Source organism: Haliaeetus leucocephalus, unplaced genomic scaffold (assembly GCF_000737465.1).
Source record: "Haliaeetus leucocephalus isolate CR32 unplaced genomic scaffold, Haliaeetus_leucocephalus-4.0 Scaffold273, whole genome shotgun sequence".
In the NCBI taxonomy this organism is placed as follows: Eukaryota; Metazoa; Chordata; class Aves; order Accipitriformes; family Accipitridae; genus Haliaeetus; species Haliaeetus leucocephalus.
Window position 1 is genome coordinate 11,502,309 of NW_010972709.1, and position 20,264 is coordinate 11,522,572.

The 20,264-nt window shown below is 56.0% G+C and overlaps 1 protein-coding gene across 1 annotated transcript in view; it reads left to right on the top strand.

Moving 5' to 3' along the window:
* The window catches only part of RBPJL (recombination signal binding protein for immunoglobulin kappa J region-like), a 9,407-nt gene extending 3,418 nt beyond the window's left edge, over positions 1-5,989 (top strand). The window contains exons 4-12 of the mRNA XM_010569801.1: positions 1,509-1,579; positions 1,845-1,960; positions 2,808-2,982; positions 3,401-3,538; positions 4,091-4,200; positions 4,299-4,439; positions 4,791-4,946; positions 5,185-5,288; positions 5,716-5,989. Of these exons, the coding sequence (XP_010568103.1) occupies positions 1,509-1,579; positions 1,845-1,960; positions 2,808-2,982; positions 3,401-3,538; positions 4,091-4,200; positions 4,299-4,439; positions 4,791-4,946; positions 5,185-5,288; positions 5,716-5,989 (1,285 nt within the window). The remainder of the gene's footprint in view (positions 1-1,508; positions 1,580-1,844; positions 1,961-2,807; positions 2,983-3,400; positions 3,539-4,090; positions 4,201-4,298; positions 4,440-4,790; positions 4,947-5,184; positions 5,289-5,715) is intronic.
* Positions 5,990-20,264: the final 14,275 nt, after the last annotated feature.

Below are 20,264 nucleotides of genomic sequence, written 5' to 3' on the forward strand. Positions count from 1 at the left end.
AGTAGAGTATCCCCCCCCCCCCCCCCGCTCCACATCCATCCCAGTTAGACATTCCTAGTGGTTAGGTTCTTCCTGTGAAGTACTGGAGAGCAGAAAGATGAAGTGAAGGAAGGAAAGATACTATTCAAATCTTACCCCCCAAGAAGGAAATTACAACAATGAAGAAGAGGAAAGGTTAGTGTTTTAAGTGCTCTGGAAATCTTGTCTTAAAATCCGAACAGCCACAGCAGGGACTGGGATGTTTCCATCAATGCCCATGGTCTCCAAAAGCTGCTATTTTTGAAAATCCTTCCCGCACTGCAACCTTGAGGTTCTGGCTTGAATCTCCAAAATTGCTGCTCCTGGGCAGTAACGTCAGACTGTGGCACTGTAATATAATTAATCCTCCATTAATCCTTGTGATATAAATAATCCTCTGTTATTATCAAGTGTGGAATAGCTATGAGGCAACGAGCTCCACCTGTAAGGCATAACCCACCCAGACCCCAGCGACCCCAGGAGACAGCTCTAAGCTGGGCTGGCTGTGCCTACAAAGTCCTCATCGCATCCAGTCTCCTGCCAGGGGCTGCTCGTCCACACGTAAAGGTTTTATTTCGGGACTGGGTCTCCCAGCCAGGAGGGAAGGCCCCATATCACTGAGCCTTTGGGACAGCCTCTTTCCTCTGCTCCAGACCCCATGCAAGAGGTGAAAATCAGATGCTGGGTCTGGAGAGGGAGAGAAAACCAGCACGGAGCTCCCAGGTTAAAGTTTAAAGGTGCTGGTGCCATTTTTCTTGATGGTGGGAGTCAGGGGCCTGTGCTGTGGATGACTTGTTTAAATAAACCCATGCCCAGGACTTTAGGGCTCTGAAATATCCAACCCCCCGCACTGGTGTTTTCTCTGCTAGCACTTTACCCAGTATCAATAGAGGATGAATTTGCACCATTCAGACAAGTGCAAAGACAGTGGAAACCCAAATAAAACACAGGAAAATAGGTTTCTAAAACCCTGGCTATAGATTTATTTGCATTGGGCTCTGAATCTGGCTGTGAATGCAAACTCTGTTCCCGACCTGCCGAAACTCCCACATGGCAGGCAGGCAGAGGCGGGGGGCTCGATCCCCCCCTCGGCTCAGGGCAGGGCGGGCGGGCTGAGGCGCCCTGTCCTCCCCTCCTGGGGCCATCCCGGGGCCAGTGGGCTAGTGGCCATCAGCAGCACCCACAGATGTGGCAGCCACCTGGGCTGGGGCTGGACACTGCGGCTGGAGACAGCCGGGGCAGGGCAGAGAGGCTGAGACAGCTGCTTCAGCAGAGCCCGATTCCTCTGGCCAGCCCTGCCCGTGCCCCCCAGCCGGGGGGGTCCCCAGCCCCTCACTGCAGCACCACGTACCTCCCAGGGTGCAGGGTTGCTCCCGGTGCCGGTGAGCCTCAGGCAAAGGTCTGTGCTCTCGGCGCAGCCATCCCATCACCCCCGAGCATCTTTTCTGGATGCTGAAGTGCAGTAAGAAAATGTCCTCTTGCCTCTGCAGGTTTTTCTGCCCCCCACCTTGTGTTTACCTGAGCGGGCCAGGATGGAAGTTAAAACAGGAGCAGATAAAAGGTAAGCATATGGCGGCAGCCCTGGACCTCTCCTCCCTCCCTTTCCATGCCACAGAGAGCTGCCCTCCACTTCTGCAAAGGGGAGAGTGACCCAGATTTTTTTATCTTTGCACCCCCAAACTCTTCTTTCCCCCTTGAGGCTGAGCCCTCTGTGGTGTGGACCTGGGGAGGGCCGGAGCCTGGGGCAACCCACCCTGCCAGGAGGAGCCGAGCCCATGCCTGTGCCTGTGCGGGGGCTGGAGGCTGCTTCTCCCTGTCTCTTCCAGACAGAGACCTGGGAGAGACGGGTTTTCGGGTGTGCGGGTACATGGGGCTGGACAGCATGGGCAGCAGCCTGATGGAGACCCAGAAACTCAGCTTCGAGGAGCAGCCAGACGCAAAGGTAAAGCCTGCTGCTCCCTGGAGCTGCTTATGCAGGGGCTGGCCTGTCCCCCGGTGTCACCCCACACCCTGGAATGTTGCATCATCCCTTTCCTTGGGATGTCGCCATCCTTCCGTCCTAGCCATCGCTCCCCGCTCCTGCTCTGCTGCCCTGTTGTGGCACATGCAGCAGCCTGGGCAGCCAGGCAGGCTCCCTTGCCTTGCAAAGAGCCCCATCTTTCTTTGGCACCATCTTTTCAGGTTGACAGCCTTGTGGCAGGCAAGCTGCCAAAATTTGCACAGCTCCCTCAGCCCCGGTACCTTCTCCCGATGAGCAGCACTGCTGCTTATTGCAAAATGTAAAGCCCAGTCTTTCATTTGCAGATAGACAGCTAAAAAACCCTCAGTCAATACCCAAGTTCAAGAGCTTCAGCAGAGCTCTGGCATCTTTTGATAGTGGGAAAAAAGAAGAAAAAGAATTATCTGGGGTCCCTGAAGAGCACGGGGTCTGAGTTGGGCCAGAAACCTTACAAAAAGACCCTTTGTCTGCAGTGCTTGCGTTGCTGCTATGGCACGGTGTATCAGCCAGGACGGCGGGGAAACCATAAACCCAGGGTGATTTCTCATGTTATGTGGGATAAATCACATGTGAACATTCATTTCCATGAGGAATTCTCTGCCCCCAGTGTAAATAAAGCCTCTGCTGATCCCCAGCTCTTCATTCCACCTGTAATAACATCTCTGGTTGTTTCCCCCTTTAAATGAACCCGGGGCTCTTTGAAAGGGCACTATTATGTCCTTGCGGGGTGGTGAGGAAGGCTGGTGGGGCTGGGCTGGAGCTGCTGGCAGCCTCTCTCTGGCCTTGGCAGGGCTTCGGCTGTGCCAAGGCACTGTACATCTCGGACGCAGACAAGCGCAAGCATTTCCGACTGGTCCTGAAGCTCTTCTTCAGCAATGGGCAGGAGATTGGCACCTTCCACAGCAAGCTGATCAAAGTCATCTCCAAGCCCTCTCAGAAGAAGCAGTCGCTGAAGAACACGGACCGTGCGTACAGGGATGGCTCTGTGGGGAGGAAAGCGGGTGCAAGCCCAGGGTGGGATGCTCTCTGAATGCTCACGGCTTGGCTCCGAAGTGGTCCAGGCTGGACCCAAAGCCCATGGGCATCCCCAAAAGAGAGGGAATGTATCTGGGCATATCGATGTCTCTTTTCTGAAGGGTTCAGCCACCACAGTGTGTAATGCCCTGATACCAACACGCTGCCCAGTCCCTGGGCTTCACCTTTGAAAAGCCCAGTTGGGCTGGCACTCATATACAGAGAAAGGCAGCTGGAGGGGGTGCTGCTTCCTGCTGGGCTGGTTACAGCAGTAACCAGGACTTGTCCTCCCTTGGCTTGACAAAAGCCATAGATCAAGCCACACGTGGACCTGTCAAGTGCTAACAATACAACCACCTCTCCCAGCAGTCTGCATCTCCTCGGGCTCCAAAGTCTCCCTCTTCAACCGCCTGCGCTCCCAGACCGTCAGCACCCGCTACCTCTCTGTCGAGGGGGGAGCCTTCATCGCCAGCGCCAGGCAGTGGGCAGCCTTCACCCTCCACCTGGGTAAGAAGCTTGTGGGACCACTGACGCTGGCCATGCCCAGGGCTGGCTACCTTCAGCCCTGGCTCTCCCCTCCTGCAAAGCCAGTTTTGGGGGGGCAAAAGGAGTGGGAATTAGCCTGGGGATGTGGGAACCTGACTCAGATCTCACCTCTGCCTGGTGTTCCTGTGGTATCTCTGGAGCCGATGGCAGTTTCCCACTGGCCTTGAGGGTTGGCATCATGCCCTGAGAGCACACAGGCTGCAAACGGGACAGCAAGAACTGTACTGGTCTGGAGGCTCACAAATCCAAACAAGTAACTTGCCTGGAAGAGGCCACAGCCCAACAGCATCTCTGTTGGCAGTGTCCCTGCGAGGTACCACATCCCAGTCCCGTTCTCCCATGCTGGGCTCCCAGGGAGCAGTGGTCTCTCCAAGCAGTGAGCACCTGCAGAGCAGAGAAGGCAGTAAGAAAGCACTGGGAGCACAGCCAGACCTGTGCATAGCAAGGCAGCCCAGGTTAACCTGCTCCCTGGCTGCTCAGGGCGGTGACTTTGCCTCTCTCCTTCCTGGCAAGCCGATGAGCACTGCACCCGGAGCGAGTTCCCCCTGCGGGAAGGGTATATCCGCTACGGCTCTGTGGTCCAGCTGGTCTGCACGGCCACCGGCATCACCCTGCCTCCCCTGGTAAGCCTCCATCCCTGCGGGTGTCAGGCAGAGGGACCTGGCTCCTCTGTGGCTCTGAGCGATGGATGCTGTCCCTGAGATGCTGCTGCTGCCCACAGATCATCCGGAAGGTGACAAAGCAGTATGCCATGCTGGACGTGGACGAGCCCATCTCCCAGCTCCACAAATGCGCCTTCCAGTTCCAGGGCAGCGACCGCATGTACCTGTGTCTCTCCACGGAGAAAGTGATCCAGTTCCAGGTACGGCAGTGTGAGGAGGAGGTGAGGACCCCCGGGGTGCTCCCTGTCCTCTTTCCAAGCTCCTCTGGCTGGGGAACATGTCACCAGGAGTGACATGTTCTTCTTCCACTGAAGGGGGCTAGCATCCAAATTAAGGTCGGAATTGCTACAAAGCCGTCTGCCTGTGGCTCGCCTGCTTCGGTGGGAACATTGTCACTGAGGTCTTTGCAAAGGCACCATGATCCCTGTTTCCCAGTGAGCGAAGTAGTTGCTTGCTGGAACCAAGACACCAGGGGAAGAAGCCAGGTGTCCTGGCCCCAGTCCCCTGCTGCCCCTGCTGCAGTGTTACTGGAGCTGTGACACTCTCCACAGGCATCTCCCTGCCCGAAGGAAGCCAACCGGGAGCTGCTGAACGACGGCTCCTGCTGGACCATCATCGGCACCGAAATGGTGGAGTACACCTTCAGCGAGAGCCTGGCCTGCGTCCGCGAGCCTGTCAGCCCCGTGCCACTCATCACTGCCCTGCAGGTAGGCACAGCACTGGCCGCGGGCCACCCCCTCCTCTCCATCACCTGCCTCCATCATGGCTCCTGCTCCTGAGCCCTTGCACCCACGCTCGGCATCTCCTCGTTTTGGGATGCTGTGGGAATGCCTGGGTCTGGACTGCTGCGGCGGGGACGGGGTGCGCAGGGAGAGCATCCTGTGGGAGAAAGAGTTGGGCTCATTCCACCACGTCACACGCTGCCGTGCACTCTGCCCGTCACAGCTCACGGGTGGCGGGGATGTGGCCATGCTGGAGGTGCAGGGGGAGCATTTCCACGCACACCTCAAGGTCTGGTTCGGAGACGTGGAAGCAGAGACGATGTACAGGTAACACAGCTGAGGGGACCAGGGAGCAGGCAGGGAACAGCAGCTGGGTTTGGGCTGTGCTGGGCAGCTCTGGGAGGGATGTGGCTGCTGACCTTGGGGACGGGGGCACTTGCACTGCCCGTTCTGTGGGACCAAGTATGAGCATTGCAAGGAGAGGCAGGGACGAGTCTGGCTGCTGCCTGCTCTCTGCCCTGGCTGCAGTCTGGGGATAGCAGTGGGTGGGAGACAACAGGGAACTTAGGGGGCTGCAAACAAGCAAGCAGCCCTGGCAGAGAGGAATGAAACACCAGCGAGGAGAGGGGAAACTGGCCAGAGGCTTCACGCTGAGCTCCAGGCTGGAGGAGATGTGCCAGCACTCGCTGCCAGCCGCTTCTGCATGGGACCCTCATCTGTTAATGCATGTTTTCCTCTCCTGCCCTGTTCCCAGGAGCCCCAAGTCCCTCGTTTGTGTCGTCCCTGATGTCTCTGCCTTTGGCAGTGACTGGAGGTGGCTGCGATACCCCATCACAGTCCCACTCCTGCTGATCAGGGATGATGGCCTCATCTACTCCAGCTCGTTCACATTCACCTACACCCCGGAGCAGAGCTCCATCCCAGGGCAGCAGGTCCTCTCAGATGTCCCCCAGGACTCAGACAAATTACTTGACAGCATCCATCAGGAGTTCACCAGGACCAACTTCCACCTCTTCATGCAGAGCTAGCAAGCTGGGTGGGCAGAGGCTTGGCCTCACCCCTGGCCCCAGGGTTCCCCATCCAGGGCTCAAGGTGGCCCTGCCAAAGGGTCCTCCCCGCACATTGAATGCCTGCCACGTTACTGTGATTTGCTGACTTGTCTGTTCTTCACGGCAGCGTCTCACCCTGCTGAGATCTCACATGAAAGCATCAATAAATCAGGCTTGAAGGACTTCTTTACTGATTCAATTGCTTCTTTACTAACGTTCACGATTTACCTCCTGTGCTGGCACAGAGAATCACAGCTCTCTTCATGTCCTCAGTCCATATATTCAAAGGCCAGGAGGGACAGGGATGATGCATGAACATGACCTTAAGTATTATTGATCTATACCAGGAATCCCTGCATTGCTTCTGTGCTTTTCCGTAATGAGGAGCTGATTTCCAGCAGCCAAATACCCAGCACCAGATGTTTTGGTTTTTTACTGGAGGCCCAAATGGGGTTATTTCAAAAGGAAAAGGAAAAAAGAGAGAAAAAAACTTCAGTGCAAAACCCAGCCCTTTCCTAGCTGGTGTGGCTCTGCCGAGCTCCATTGTTTTACACATTTATACACACAGAAATTGCAGTGCTTGGCATCAGCAGGAAACTGCTGATCTAAATATGCCATAAAAAGAAGCCAGGTTTCTTGGAGCTGGACCCGAGCGTTACGCAGAGTGGGTATTACAGCTTTATTTAGTCTTCAGCTCTCCATAGCATCAAAAGGCCCATGGTGTACCTGGAAACCTGCTGGTTTGGCAGTCCTGAGCTGGGTTTTGAAACAACGCAACTGCCAAACCTATGGAGGTGTTTAACCCACACTGAACTCGGCGGCAGCAGGCAGGGGAACAGGGAAAGCATGGTGCTCCACGACCCGCAGCACCCCAGGAGCGTGGGGTGCCTGGCCCTGCACATCGACATCCATCACTGGCTCATCACCCGGCTTATCCGCATGTTTTGTGCGATCCAGCACATTTTGGATGCCGGCACTGCACGGACCGACAGCACCAGCACGCAGCCCGTCCTCGGCCTCGCTGTGTGCATTCCCTGCCATGCTGTGGCTCCAGATGCTGAATTTGGGGCTGCAGGGGCTCACAGCCTCACACCACCCAGCATGGAGATGCACAGTGATGCCTGGTATCTTGGCCTCCTCCCTCTGCAGCTTGTGCATGGCCCTGGCTCCCACGGGAGCACAAGAGCTTGGGTCTCCTGGGTCCTAACCCGGGGCTTCCCGGGGCAGCACCTCCCTAAACTCTACCAGGAGATGGGATTCCTTCTTCCCCAAAACAGGAACCTCAGAGAAGGTGAAAAGCTGTTGGCAGACACATCTGTGTGCATCTGGAGCTGCAGCTGCTGGAAGAAAAACTTGGGGAGAATATTACGGCACATGCCAACAGCCAAGGGCTGGTGGAGGAAAGGGCTGGAGAACAGAGGAAGGGTAACCATGTGGAGATCTGCAGGGGGTTTCAAAAGGAAGCAAGTCCCTCGAGCAGGAGGCAGGTCCCGATGTGCTCATTAGGTGTCAGGAGCAGTTGGTACGAGACCTTACTGCTCCTGTTCCTGGCAAAGGCTCGAGCATCTTGTACAGGTGCTGGGGGCCACGGGGGCCTCCCCTGTGTGACAGCTGCTTACCCTGCGTGGCCACCCCATCAGCCCATGCTTACCATCCCTTATGCTCACATCCCCAGAAAATCCACCCCTGCCCTAATGTAACTGAGGGCAAGATGCAAGAAAATCCTTCAATCAACCTGAACAGAGGATCCCTCATATCTCCCCCAAAAGCATTTCCTCCCCTGTCTCCTTGGGGAAGAGCTGAAGGGCAGTGAAAGGATGGGGCCGAGCCTTTCAGTTTCTGCCTGCATCCCACACAGGAGTGTCTGGACCTCAGGGGCTTCTCAGCCCGCTCCCCTCCCTTGGAGGCCCAGGCATAATTCACATTTTTATGAATGGAAAGCACCCTCTGCTATATTTAGCAGCAGCCTGGTCCCGAAGGGCAGGAGGAGCACTGCTTATTGACTTCAAGGGCTTGGAACAAGCCTGCCTTGTTATGTTTACGGCGCAGCACTTTTCTGGAGAGGCCAAGAAAGCACCGAGTGGCTCATTCTTGAAGACTGCTGGATTAAGCAAACGGCCGCAGTAATTCAAGCCACATGGGGAAAGGGGAGAGGCGGCGGCAGGCGGGCTGGGGGGGGCCTCGAGGGGCTCCTGCCTTCCTCTGACCAGCCACAGGCTGCATTTAATCTGCGTTTCACAGCAGGTCCCACAAATGCAGAGGAGGAGCTTTGCAGCTTCTGGAGGGGACACTTCCCTGCCATAGGGAGCATATGCTCCATGTCTCAGCGGAGGAGCTGGTAGCATCGGCAGAGCTGTTTATTTGCATAATCGCCAATTAACACAAATGTCTCGGACAGGTGCCAGCCATCCAGTTGTATGTTCTCACTCTCTCGCGAGTCGGCAGCGCCAGTCTCCGCCAGATTGTACAATAACCCAGCACGTGTCCGGGAAATACGCACAGACCGTCCCCCCGGCTCTGGCGAGCTGGGCTGCCTGCTCAGAGCTGGGCTGCCTGGCGGAGCCCATCTGGCAGCTCTTTTCTGTGTTCCTGAATTGTACATGGAGCTTTGCCCCATCCCCAAGGCAGCCAGAAACATGGGTATAAAATGGAGCATGAAAAAAACCTTCACATCACTCCAAGAGCTGGGGATTTAGGAAAAGCATCAAATGCTTTAGGGATGCTCAGGATAACTTACGCTGTGTGCAGCTGTGGCATTGCATGAGCATCCCCGGGCAATGGTGAGGCTTGAAGGCAAGGGGGATCCCCTGCTCCCACCAGGCCAGGGTGCAGCTGGGGCTGCCCAGAGCCCCACCATGTCAAGAAGCCATTTCAGGTCCCAGAGGTGAGTGTACCTTCAAAAACATCAAGAAGAAAATAAAATCCTGGCTTTGTCTCCATGAAAAATATCCCAGAGGAACATGAAGTCTGGTCTTGGTCTGCCTCCCTTTCTGCCTGGGCTGTGCAGGACTGTCCTGGCCATTTGGAAGAAGACTTACTGCCATCTAGTGAGCCCAGGCACCAGCACCCTGCCTGCTGAGCACCGCGACACTCATCGCACTGCCTGTGCCCATGCTGTGCAGTGGCTCAGGCCAGCCCAGGAGCTGCACTGAGTGCTGGGGATCACCTGGGCATCTCTGGCCATCCCCAGGGGACATTTTTCTGTCCAACTCAGAGGGTTTGCCTGGTATTTTTAAACAGCCATTGCACTGCATTTTGCACCAAACCATACAGCAGGTTTCTAGATGTGTTGGCTGAATGTTTTTTTCAGAGAGTGGGGGGCAGCCATGGCACACAGAGGGTGAGGGGAATGTCCCTTCCCTGCTCACCCACCCCAAATCCAGCCTGGTGACACTGTTCTTGGCACTGAGGCGGCTGGTGGGCTGGCTTGCTTGTAGGGAAATTTGCAACCACACCTGCAGAAAAGCCAGAAAAACTCCGGTTAAAGGGGGTTTTTGCACCTCCCTGAGCATGAGGAGTGGGCAGAGGGGGGGAAGCTGGCCAGGGGGCTGTAAGGAGTGGGGCTGTTCTGTGCCAGTGAGGTGTTTGCCTTGGCAAGGGGCAGCCCAGGGCAAGTCCCTCTGCTGCGCTGTGGCTTTGTCACCTCCGCGACACGAGCCAGTGGGTGATGCGGAAGGATTGGGAAGTTCAATGTGTACCTCAAGGAGATTTGATTTTGGGAGAGAATAGCCAGTGAATTAGGCTGTTTGATGTTTATTGCTAAATAACCTGCCACTGTATGTCATTATATCTACAGTGGCTATGTGCCATATCAAGGGTATTACAGTAAGAATTACCCAAATGACTGAAGGATGGACTTTGAAACTGAGCAAAGTGCAGCAGTGATGGAACTTGAACTGACACCCAGCAATTTCCTCAAGATCGACATCTTCAACCCGCAGACCATGGGCATGGGTTGCGCCAAATACACCAGCTGCAAGTTCCGGAGGCAGCACACAACAATCCAACGCCACACACCATCTCTCCTCCCCTGAAGGACTGTTATGACAGATGGAGCCCCAAAGTCATGGATTGAATAAAATCGATGAACACGTTAGAAGGATGGCCCATAGACTAAGGGAATGCTATTTATGTGTGGGTGTACATCTATCTATTTATCTCTCTGAAAGTCAGGGAAAGAGGAAATTGGGTCCTGCTCTCTCATCCAGGCTGTGCTACAGGGACTGTTCACAGGCACAATCCCACTACTGATCAGCACAGGAGTTTTGACCCGCTCTGTCTCTGACCTGGGGTGGTTCACCCCTCCTGAGGGGACCTGGCGGCCCCCGGCTCCCCCAAGGACCAGGGTGGTGGCAGCGCTCCCAGGTCCCTGCCCGTCCCCTGCAGAGGAGCACGGGGCTGCAGGCAAGCATTGCTGGGGACCCCGCGTCAGGACGAGCTGATGCAGCCGTTGCTGGAGACACGAGGCAAGCGGGGCCACCCCCCCCCCCAGAGCAGCCTGTCCCCCCAGCCCTAAGCCCTTCCTCTGGGGCTGTCCCTGCCTCGTACCCCTGGGCAGAGCCTCCAGGTGGTCCAGTGGGTCCATGGCCCACGCTGCTTGGTATCAATGTCTGTATCGCTGGCCCTCGAGAATGGGGGATGTGGGGATGCTGGTCTGCCCACCAGCCAGAGGAAAGGTGCAGAGAAAAATCCCTTTCTTGGAAACGTGGTGCCCCTGGGACTGACACCCAGGGCTGGTGCAGTGCACGAATGGGGCTCAGCCAACAAGACTGAACCAAGGGGCCTGTTACTGCATCATGAGCCAAAAAAAATCCCCCTCCCTACCAAGCCCCTGCACTGGCCCCAGCCCTACCTGCAGACACCAGTGCAGTCCCATTACCCCAAGCATCCTTCCAAGGGCACCACTGGCCCCAGCCCAGCACACGGGGCCACAGGTTTGGGCAGTGCCCAGAAAACCTGTGCTGACTTTATCCTTTTTCTGACAGAGCTATAAATAACCCAGCTGGGCAGCGGCATGCAAAACTACATCGGGGCCAAAATAAGCTGAGTTGGGTCATTGAGGAATTACAATTACCTGCTCAAGAGACTCCAAGCTCATTAGGAACTGCCCAGGTGTGTGGCCCCACTGGCCAAACTCTAAAAAAACCCCAAATAGCATTAAGGACAGAGTGAGCTGGAGACACCCATGGGTGCCCACATCACCATGACGCCAGGAGCGGGTATTATTAGCCTCTGTCCCGAGACGGGCTGTTTGGGGGCAGAGACTACCACATTTCTATGCCCACAGCTCTGGGCACTCAGCCCTGCCCATGCAGCCAAAAAGCCTGTGAAAAATTGTTTCCTTTTTTTTTTTCCTTTTTTTTTTTTTTTCTTTAAACCAAGAAAACCAAGTTGAAAACAAGCTTACTCCTGGCAAGCTCTGGACTCCCTGCAGCCAAGGGAAGGACTGAGCATGGGGGCTGCCAGCATCCCTCTGGGATGCAGGGCTGGACCACTGCCTTAAGGCTGCAGCTGGGGCTTTGTGTCTGGATTAGGGGTGTGGGGTTAGTGCTGGACATGGCTCCCCGCAACTGACCCCATGCTGCAGTGCTGCTGGGGAGTCCAGGGAGCCTCGCTAGCAGGGGCAAGATGGAGGGAACTGGCAATCTGCTTTCATCCCGCTCTCAAAAGAAACACATGGGTAGTTTTCTCAGGGTTTGCTGGGGAGGGAAAGTAGATTTTTAAACAGCTTAAATAAACAAATGGGCTTGAAAAACACCGGCCTGATTTCCATGCACCGTTGCTGTAATTAGGCATGCAAAATAGGCAGACAGTTACAGATCAGCACTGAGAAAGAAATGACTGGGTGCAGTTCCCTCCCTGTGAAACCAGCAAGGACATGGTGTCTGTGGAGCTGTCAGCAGAGGACCTGAGCAGCACCCCTGGGTGCTTGTCCGCAGCCCCAGGGCTGTCGGGCTGGGTGCTACCCCAGGATGGCTTTGCTCAGAGCACCGCGGGGAGCAGACAGTACTATAGTACCATGCAGCGCCGTGCACAGAATGTGCTGGCACCCTGGCTGCATGGTCGTGCTGGCTGCAAGTGCCCCCTGCCCTGTTAAATCTGGCCTCCTGCCCTGGCTGATTTGGGCTGGGACAGCTTGGGAATGAAGGCCCAAACTCCCCCACTGGTGCCCCTCACCTCTGCATCAGGCCTGGCCAGGACAGCCTGCTCCAACTGGTCTCTGTGAAGAGACAGGGATGTTGAGATGGGCACCAGGCTCTGCCAGGAGAGCGGCTGGAAGGAGAAGCAGCAGCTGGAGGGCTTCGACCCCACAGTGATGTGCCCTTGCTCCCTGCAACCAAAACAGGGACCTAGCCCTGGCCAGCACAGGGATTTTGGGGTGTGGGCTGCGTGACGGACACAGGCTGGAAAAAAAAGTCAGGGGGAATGAATTGCTACAGTTTTGATGTGTGAGCACAGCTCCATCCAGCACAAACCCATTCCCAGAGAGGGAGCTGGCCCTGGGAATGTCCCTGGGGAGCGGGACCAGGAGTGAGCGGAGCTACCTGCCCCAGCCAGACCCTGCCTGCCTGCACTGCTGCCTGACAGTCCCTGCCTGAGCCGGGCTGCAGCAGGTCCCTGCGAGAGGGGCTCAGCCCTGCCAGGGCCAGGCAACACGGTGCAGGGGAGCAGCACAGGGGCTTTAGCCCTTCACACACCCACTCCGCACAGGGATGCTCAGCGTGGTCCTCGCCTGCCAGACCCATGTGGGGTTGATGTGAGGCCCCTGGCACACCGCTTGTGGGGGGCTCTCCATCCCAACCCTGCACGGAGGGGCTGCCAGGAGCTGCCTGCCTGAACGGGAGCAAAGGGAGCAGCCGCTGCCCCCCCGCCGAGCCCCAAACCAGCACCCAGCAAGGGAGCTTGCAGGGTCTCCCACGCACAGAATGCGGCACCACAGGGGCAGAAGAAAAGGCACTTTATTAAACCCGCTCTAGCGTACAACTAAATTAACAACAAGAGCAGGATCAGTGCTGAGAAGGCAGGGCAAGATTTGCTGGTTTGCTTTCTGCCCTGGCGTGCACAACCGGGAGCGTGGCTCTGGCAGAGGAGCCCCCCCACCCTGGCCACGGCTCCCAGGGAATCTGGGGACGCACCCAGGGTTTGTCCCCACACCACTGCCCAGGGTCACCAGCCCCGCTGGGCTGCCTTTGCGGGGGGGCACGGTCACCATCCCCTCGCACCCTGCCAAGAGCTGACACGTGTGCGTGCACACAGCCCCCCGGGGCTGTGCTGGGGGAGAGCGGGCAGGTTTGAAGGGCTCTTTGTTCCCCTGTGTAATTATACCCGAGCGGGGGAATAGAAACGTGCTGAAAACCCCTCGCTGGACCTTTCTGACAGGAGCTGGGGCGTTCAGCTGCACACTGGCCCCATTGTTCCCTCCCACACGCCTGCGGCAGCCAGCCCACGTCCCACCTCCTGCACCCCCGACTTTCCCGAAATAACAGGCCCATGATTAAAAATCAGGTCTTTTCCCTCCATAACATCAATACTGGGCAAAATGCCCTGAGCCTCCCCTGTGGCCAGGGCCAGCAGGGTGACGCTGCAAAGGCAGTGCCCGCAGGTGAGATGGTGCCTTTTGGCACTGGGAGCACCCCCAAAACCCCAGGCCCTCATACAAGGCCAGCTGGGCAGAGCCATGAGGACACCCACACTCGTGTCCATGCCTGCCTCTGCCAAACCTCACGGAGATCCGGGGACACCCAGTCCTTGCCCTACCCATGCAGAAACGCTCCCACCCTTGGGATGCAGAGGAGCAATGGACTTGTGGCTGCAGCAAACTGGTTTTCAACAATGAACTGATCATTGGTGGCATGGCTGCTCACTGGGGCAGTGGCAGAGGATAGCATGCCAGCCTGGCCCTCATGCTGGTCCTGGCAGGTTGCCTTCGAAATTAGGCAGCCCCAAGCTCTGGCTCTGCTTTCAGGCTGTGCTTCTTCCTGAGCCTGCTGCAAGGAGACATGCGCAAAATGGCTCCAGCCATCATCATCCTGGTCATCCCAGGAAAGGCTCAACAGGAGGACCAGGGTTTTTGGATCACCTTTGCCAATGATGGACTTGCAAACCAAACCTGCAATGACCCCAACAGCGTCAGTAGCCTTGGTGGTCAGATCCTGCACAAGCACCACCCAGACTAAAGACAGGCTGCTGGCAGACGCTCAGCACCCCACATATCTGGTTGGCTTGGCCACACAGGTGAGCACCTGGGACGAGGGGCCACCAGTCCCAGGCGAGCATCCCATCCCTGCAGCTGAGTGGAGATGCACCCACAGGGCTCAGGATGGCCCCACTCAGCTTCTCTCCCATGGCAAAGCACGAGATGGGGAGGCTGAACTGAGCCAGCATCCCTGCCCCAGAGATCCCCAGCAGTTTGGGCTCTGCACTGAGCCACCACCGCCCCCCGCCCCGAGGCTGGGGGTGCCGCTGGGAGCCAGGCTGGCTCCACCACACCCTCCGCAATGCTTGACACAGCCCTCGCAGGTCTGGGCTTGCCGGTGTCTCTGCGGACACAGCAGTTCATTGCAGTGTGCTGGTCCCAGGCTAGGACAAGCCCGGGGGGCTTGGGGATGCTGCTGGGGCTGCCGGCGCCCACTGTCCCAGGGGGAACCCCATGCTGGGTGGTGGGTTCCTCCATGAAGCAGACTGGCTGGCACCCCCAAGCCCCTCTCTGGGCAGGGCAGCCCTGGCCACCCCATGCTTGGCACAGCTGTGGGTGGATTTTTCTCAGGTGAGCTCCCAGCACCATGGGGTCAGACCAGACATGCAGGACCTGCTCCCTCAGGGTCCGTTACCCATCATCGAGCTCTGCCTCATCTCACTGCATCAATCGGACACACCTTCACCGCAGTGACCCCATGTTATTAAGTTTAATCTGTTCCCAGGACAAATGCATCAGTATACCTTTTCCCACCCACACTTTTCCCAAGCCGCCAATATTTTAGGATGGCAGGAGAAATACCTGCCCCTTCTGGTTTCCATGTGGGGCCAGGGGATCTGCGTCTCCATCTGCTGTGCCAGGGAAAGGCAGAGGGGAAGGCCCCATCCCCGTGTCACTGGGGCAGGAGGGAGGTGCTGGTGAGCTGGGGGGCTCTCCCTGTGCAGGCTGCAGCATGAGGCACAGCACAGTCTGATCGTCTCCAGACACAAAAAGAAGCAGATCCTTACATTGGTGGGTGAGGTGGGTGCTGTTGGGGAGGTGCAGCTTTTCCCAGCCCTGCTCACCCACCACAGCTCAGCGGTGACTCAGGCATGGGGTGAGATCCCAGGACACAGCCCTGAGTGCCTGAAACACGCAGCCCACACACGCATGGGGAAACCAGGTCAGCACCTCACCAGCCCTTGCTCAGCCTGAGCACCTCTTGCCACACGGGCACTCTGGGGGTTTCCCCTTCTCCTCGGACTCACGCCGCATCCCCCACCCTCCCCAGCTAACCAGCCACTATGGGTGACCATCCTTGGTTTGCTGGGGTGTCTGGCCATGTGCTGCTCCTCCCCACAGCAAAGCCCCACAAAGGCTCTTTTAACACATTTTGCAAGGAAATTATGTTTCCCTGTGGGTCGCAGATGCCTATCAGAGCCCGGGCCACCTCTGTAAAGCTGCTCACAAGCTTTGGCTGAAATAGCTGTGACAAAAAGCGACGTAGCTAAGCCTCAATAAGGCTTTCTCTGAATCCTCCCTGTAAGGAGCACAAACTTGGGCTGGGGAGCACCCTGGGAAGCGCTTGCTCCCATCTGAGAATTCAGAAGCTGGTGGTACTTCCAGGTGAGAAGCTGTTTCAGTCCCTCCTCCCCATGCCTGCCAAGGGCTCAGGGCCTTTAGCTGCATTGAGGCTCTTACAATGCACTGGAAAAAAAAAAAGGGGAAAAAAGGGGAGGGGGAAAGGGGGAAAAAAAAAAGGGCGGGGGAGGAGAGAAACTCTTACCAGCCAGCTGGATTTACTATTAGCATGATTGCAATTCACAGTCCTGTGTCCGAGACCGCTGCTTGCCGAGGAATTCCCACCCGCGGCGGGGTGCCACGGCCGGACAGCCTGTAATTAGTAGAGATACCCCCCCCAAAAGAAAAAAAATCCGCTCCCCGGTGGCAGCAGCGGGCAGGGGCCCGGCCGTGCCGGGAGGGGTTTGCCCGGGAGATGGCAGCAGAGACAAGGCGAGCGGGAGGGAGCGGGCCCCGGGAGGGATGTCACGAGTGGGCCCGGGGTGCTCGGCCGCGGGGCTCCGCGGGGACGCCCAGGAAAACGGGGCCGGGGGGCACGGGCAGGGAAACCAGGCAGGCAGCGGCAGTCTAGAGTTTGCAGCCGAAACCCGGAACAGCGCAGCTACACCCAAGGGTGCAACTGCTGGTGCAAAAAAAAAAACCCAGCCAAAAACCAAAACCAAAACCCACCTTTCTCATCCACGGTGTGTTTCTTGTTAGCCTGCGTGGGCACTGCTGCTCCATCACACGGCAGCGAGCATCCCAGCCCTCCTGTTCCTCCGAGTCTGTCCGAAACGCAACCCTCGAGGAGCTACTTTGGTACGCGCGACAGACTGGGCACCCCAAAGACACCCAACCTTTGGGCAGCATTGCCTGCACCAGAGCTGGCACCGAGCAAGATGGGACAGAGGAGGGTGAAGGAGGAGCTGAAAGGCTTTAGCCCCAACGATCGGACCATCCCTGCAGCGAAGGGTCATCTGTGCCCAGCAATAACAAGAAAGGAAGTTTTTCACCTGTCAGGCCCGAGGACAACCTGTCCTGTTACCTCCTGCACAGTCCCGGCTCGTCTGGCCAACTGGGAGCCCAGTGACCCCCACTGGTGCCCTCCAGCCCCAGTGGGCAGAGGAGGGCTGTACTAGGACCCCCATCCGCTGGGCTCTCCCTGTCTCCTGACTGCAGCCATGGGAAGCCCAGCTGTGCACCCCACTCAGCACCCGGGGGGCTGGGGATACTTGTGGGAAACACCATGTCTCCAGGGTGCAGGAATTGCCCCCCACCCCTGACCCCATGGTCTCTGTGGGGAGCGTGCCTGGGTGTCCTGCTCAGAGAGGTGGGTGCCCTGCACCCCTCTGGAGGGTTAGAGGTAGAAAGGACAGGCACCGCTCTCACTAACACTCTTGCACACCATCTCTGTGACTCATTTCGGCACCTCTCTGGCACGCACCATGGCTCACCCTGCAAAACAAGGGACTCGAACACCCATGAACTCCACCTCAAAACCCCCCTGGGAGCCATAAAATAAAGGGGATGAGCAAGGTTACACTTCATCCTTCAGCTCCTCCACTCGTTCCCCTGAGCCCCTCCTGCCAGGGAGCATTTGGGAAGGGCAGACCTGCCAGTGGCCACTCGATCACGTCAGTACCTGGGAAGGATCCAGCTATTTTCAAGCCAGGTGAAGCAGGTCCTCCTTGATTTTAAAACCAGAGCAGCACTAGGAGGAAAAACAACTGAGTATCATCTCAGGGGTCAGAGCTGAAGACCAGGAATTTGTGAAGTGTTAGTGTGAGTTGCCCCTCAGCTAACAGCGGATACAGGCAGGCTGGCCAGGGAAGGCAGAAAGGCCGAAGGAGGGAATGGTGACAACTCCATCCCAGAACCGCAGCTCTGCAAGGACAGGCAGGCAGCCAGGCTTGCGCTCCGGGGATTCGCAGAGTACTTGTCCAGATCGCATTGCAAAAACAAGGCGCTTTTACGCTGAGGGCAGTTTTGGAAAGTACACGGGATTCTTACAACCAAGAGATGAAGCCCTGGAGGAGAGAGAGAGAGAGAGAGAGAGAGAGAGAGACAAACATATGTTGTTCCAAGCAGCACATCCAAGAACCTGTCACAGCTGCAAGAGGCACACGAACATGAAGATCACAGGCATACGTCACCAATTTACTGACAAACAGCAGCTCCCACAGACCAAAGGTCAGGCCTGGGAACACACAGCTCTGCTTTACTAGGTACTAGAAGCAGATTCTCAGAGGACCTTCAAGAGCACACCAGTGACGAACCAGGCAACAAGGAGCAGAAGTGTTTGCTACTCCCTCACCCCTGAGGGAGCCTGTGTACTAGTCCTAATTTGTTTCCTCCATCCCCGCTAATCCTAATCACCCAGAGTAGGAGTTCCCACCAGGGAGGAGGGAATTAGATCTTCTCAAGGACAATAATCCATTTAAATACAGCACTTCCTAGGAGACTCAGCACTTTTCCCAGCAAGCAGCCCTGCTCTCTGCACAGCCTGCCTTCTCCCATGTGCCCGGGGAGACACGAGATGGGTCCCATCCCTCAAGAGCACCAAGCTGTCAGAGCAGAGGGGCTTGGAATGGAGAAGCAGCAGCTTCCTCCAAGTCTTGCTTAAGAGATGAGCTGCTTTAGTCCAAAATGGCATGAAGTCACCTGTGGACTTGCTCCCAGAGCAGCTGATCCCACAGAAGCTGAAAAAGCTCTACACCCACTTGAAGACCCACATCAGTTAAACAGGGTTGGCTTGAAACTTGGTTGAGCAAGACTCTCTGCACATTGCTCTCCTATGTTTGAGGGCAGAAAAACGTGCTGCTGTCATCAGGGGACATGCACAAGCTCATTTCTACCTCCCTCTGTGCCTTCCGGCTGCAAGGGGACAGCCCTCTCAAAGTGCTGTCACAAAACTGATCACCAGAGAAGGGATGGACTCACCTCATTGTGCCATACTGCATCTGCTTTACTTGCCTGGAGGAGCTTCAGTAGCTCCAGAAACCCAGTGACGCTGGTCCCACAGGAGTCACTTGTGGGTCAGATGCTGAAGGCAGCTCGGGAGCAGCTGACAAAGCTCCTTTGAGCTGCAGAGCTCCCTGTTACCCAGCTCCCAAAAGTAATTTCAGATCAGAAACAGTCCAAAAAGCCAATTTTAGAAAGTACCAGTTTATTTGAGGAAAAAAAATAAAATAAAAATCAGTAACAGTGGAAAATCCCCAGAGCAATGACACAAGAGAATCTAAATATCCCGAGAAGCAGCACCACTCCTGCCTTTCTGGTAATGCTGTCCATAGCCAGTAAAGTTCTCACTCTCCTTCCCAGTCTACGGTGAACTCTGTGTGGATTTTAGAGCCTCCCAGAGCCCACAGTTTCCCCAAACACGCTTGTACTGTGACCAAGTAAGTGAGTCAAACTGGAGGAGGACCCTTGGGAAAAGTCCTCTTGCACTGATGTCTCAATACTCGGCTCCCCTGCGTTCCCCACTTCGCCTGCCTAGCTCTGAAAAGCAGGTTCAGCTGGTGGCAGCTGAAATTCTTTGTTCTATAGCCTCTGAATTTGGCCTAAAGCCTACAACAAAGCCTCAGTAAGGAGGCTTCGGGAGTCAATAAGCTCTCTAAAGAACCTTTGCAACCATCTGGTTTTGTGCAGCCTACCCAGTTACTTAATTTGGAGACCCACACTCAGATTTTGTCTTAAACCACACCAGATTCAAAGAGCTGCAGGAGGACATGACTTGTGCAAAGTAGTTCTGTAACACCTTCCTGCAACAGAGGCATTGGACACGCACATTACCCTTCACTCTAGGAGCCCTGGGGGAATTGGTCTAACTCTCAGCAGAGGTAGGAGCTATGTACATGATATATTAAGAAAGACCCACCGCAGGAGGTTCAGAGCTAGCCATCTATGAAAGCTCAATGCTCCCAGGTAGGAGATGCCACCGAGACAGACTTCTAGCTACCAAAGCCAGCCTTCTGCAAGAGGCAGGTACTCAGCACAGTACCACAGGGGACTCTGCAGCGCAGCCAGCTCCCAAAACAAAAAGTTATTTTCTCTGTACTGGGAGCTTCCAACGTTTGCTTCAAAGAGCAACTCCAGATAGGGATCTCTGCTCCAACTCTGAGGATCAAACCCAACCCATCACTGACCGCAGCCTGCTTCCAGGCACAGCCTGGGACACAGCAACGGAGCCTGCAGGGCTCAGGCTGCTCCCAGCTGCCTTCCCTAGCACAAGCCCACCTGTCCTCTAGACAAGACACTGGACAAACAGCAGTACAAACGAGATCAAGCCTCTTACATACTGTAAAGCTGCTGAAGAATTAACTCCAGCCTTCTCACTCTTAACTGTATATTTCTCAGTAAAACATATAATATATAGCTCTATAGTACTGATTATAATATATTACAGGCTAGAAATACTCTCATCTTTTCCCTACTTCAATCATATTATGAATCCAATTTTGCATACAGATTAATCCTAGAAGTTATTGCCTTGAATTTATAATTAAAATTCACAGAATA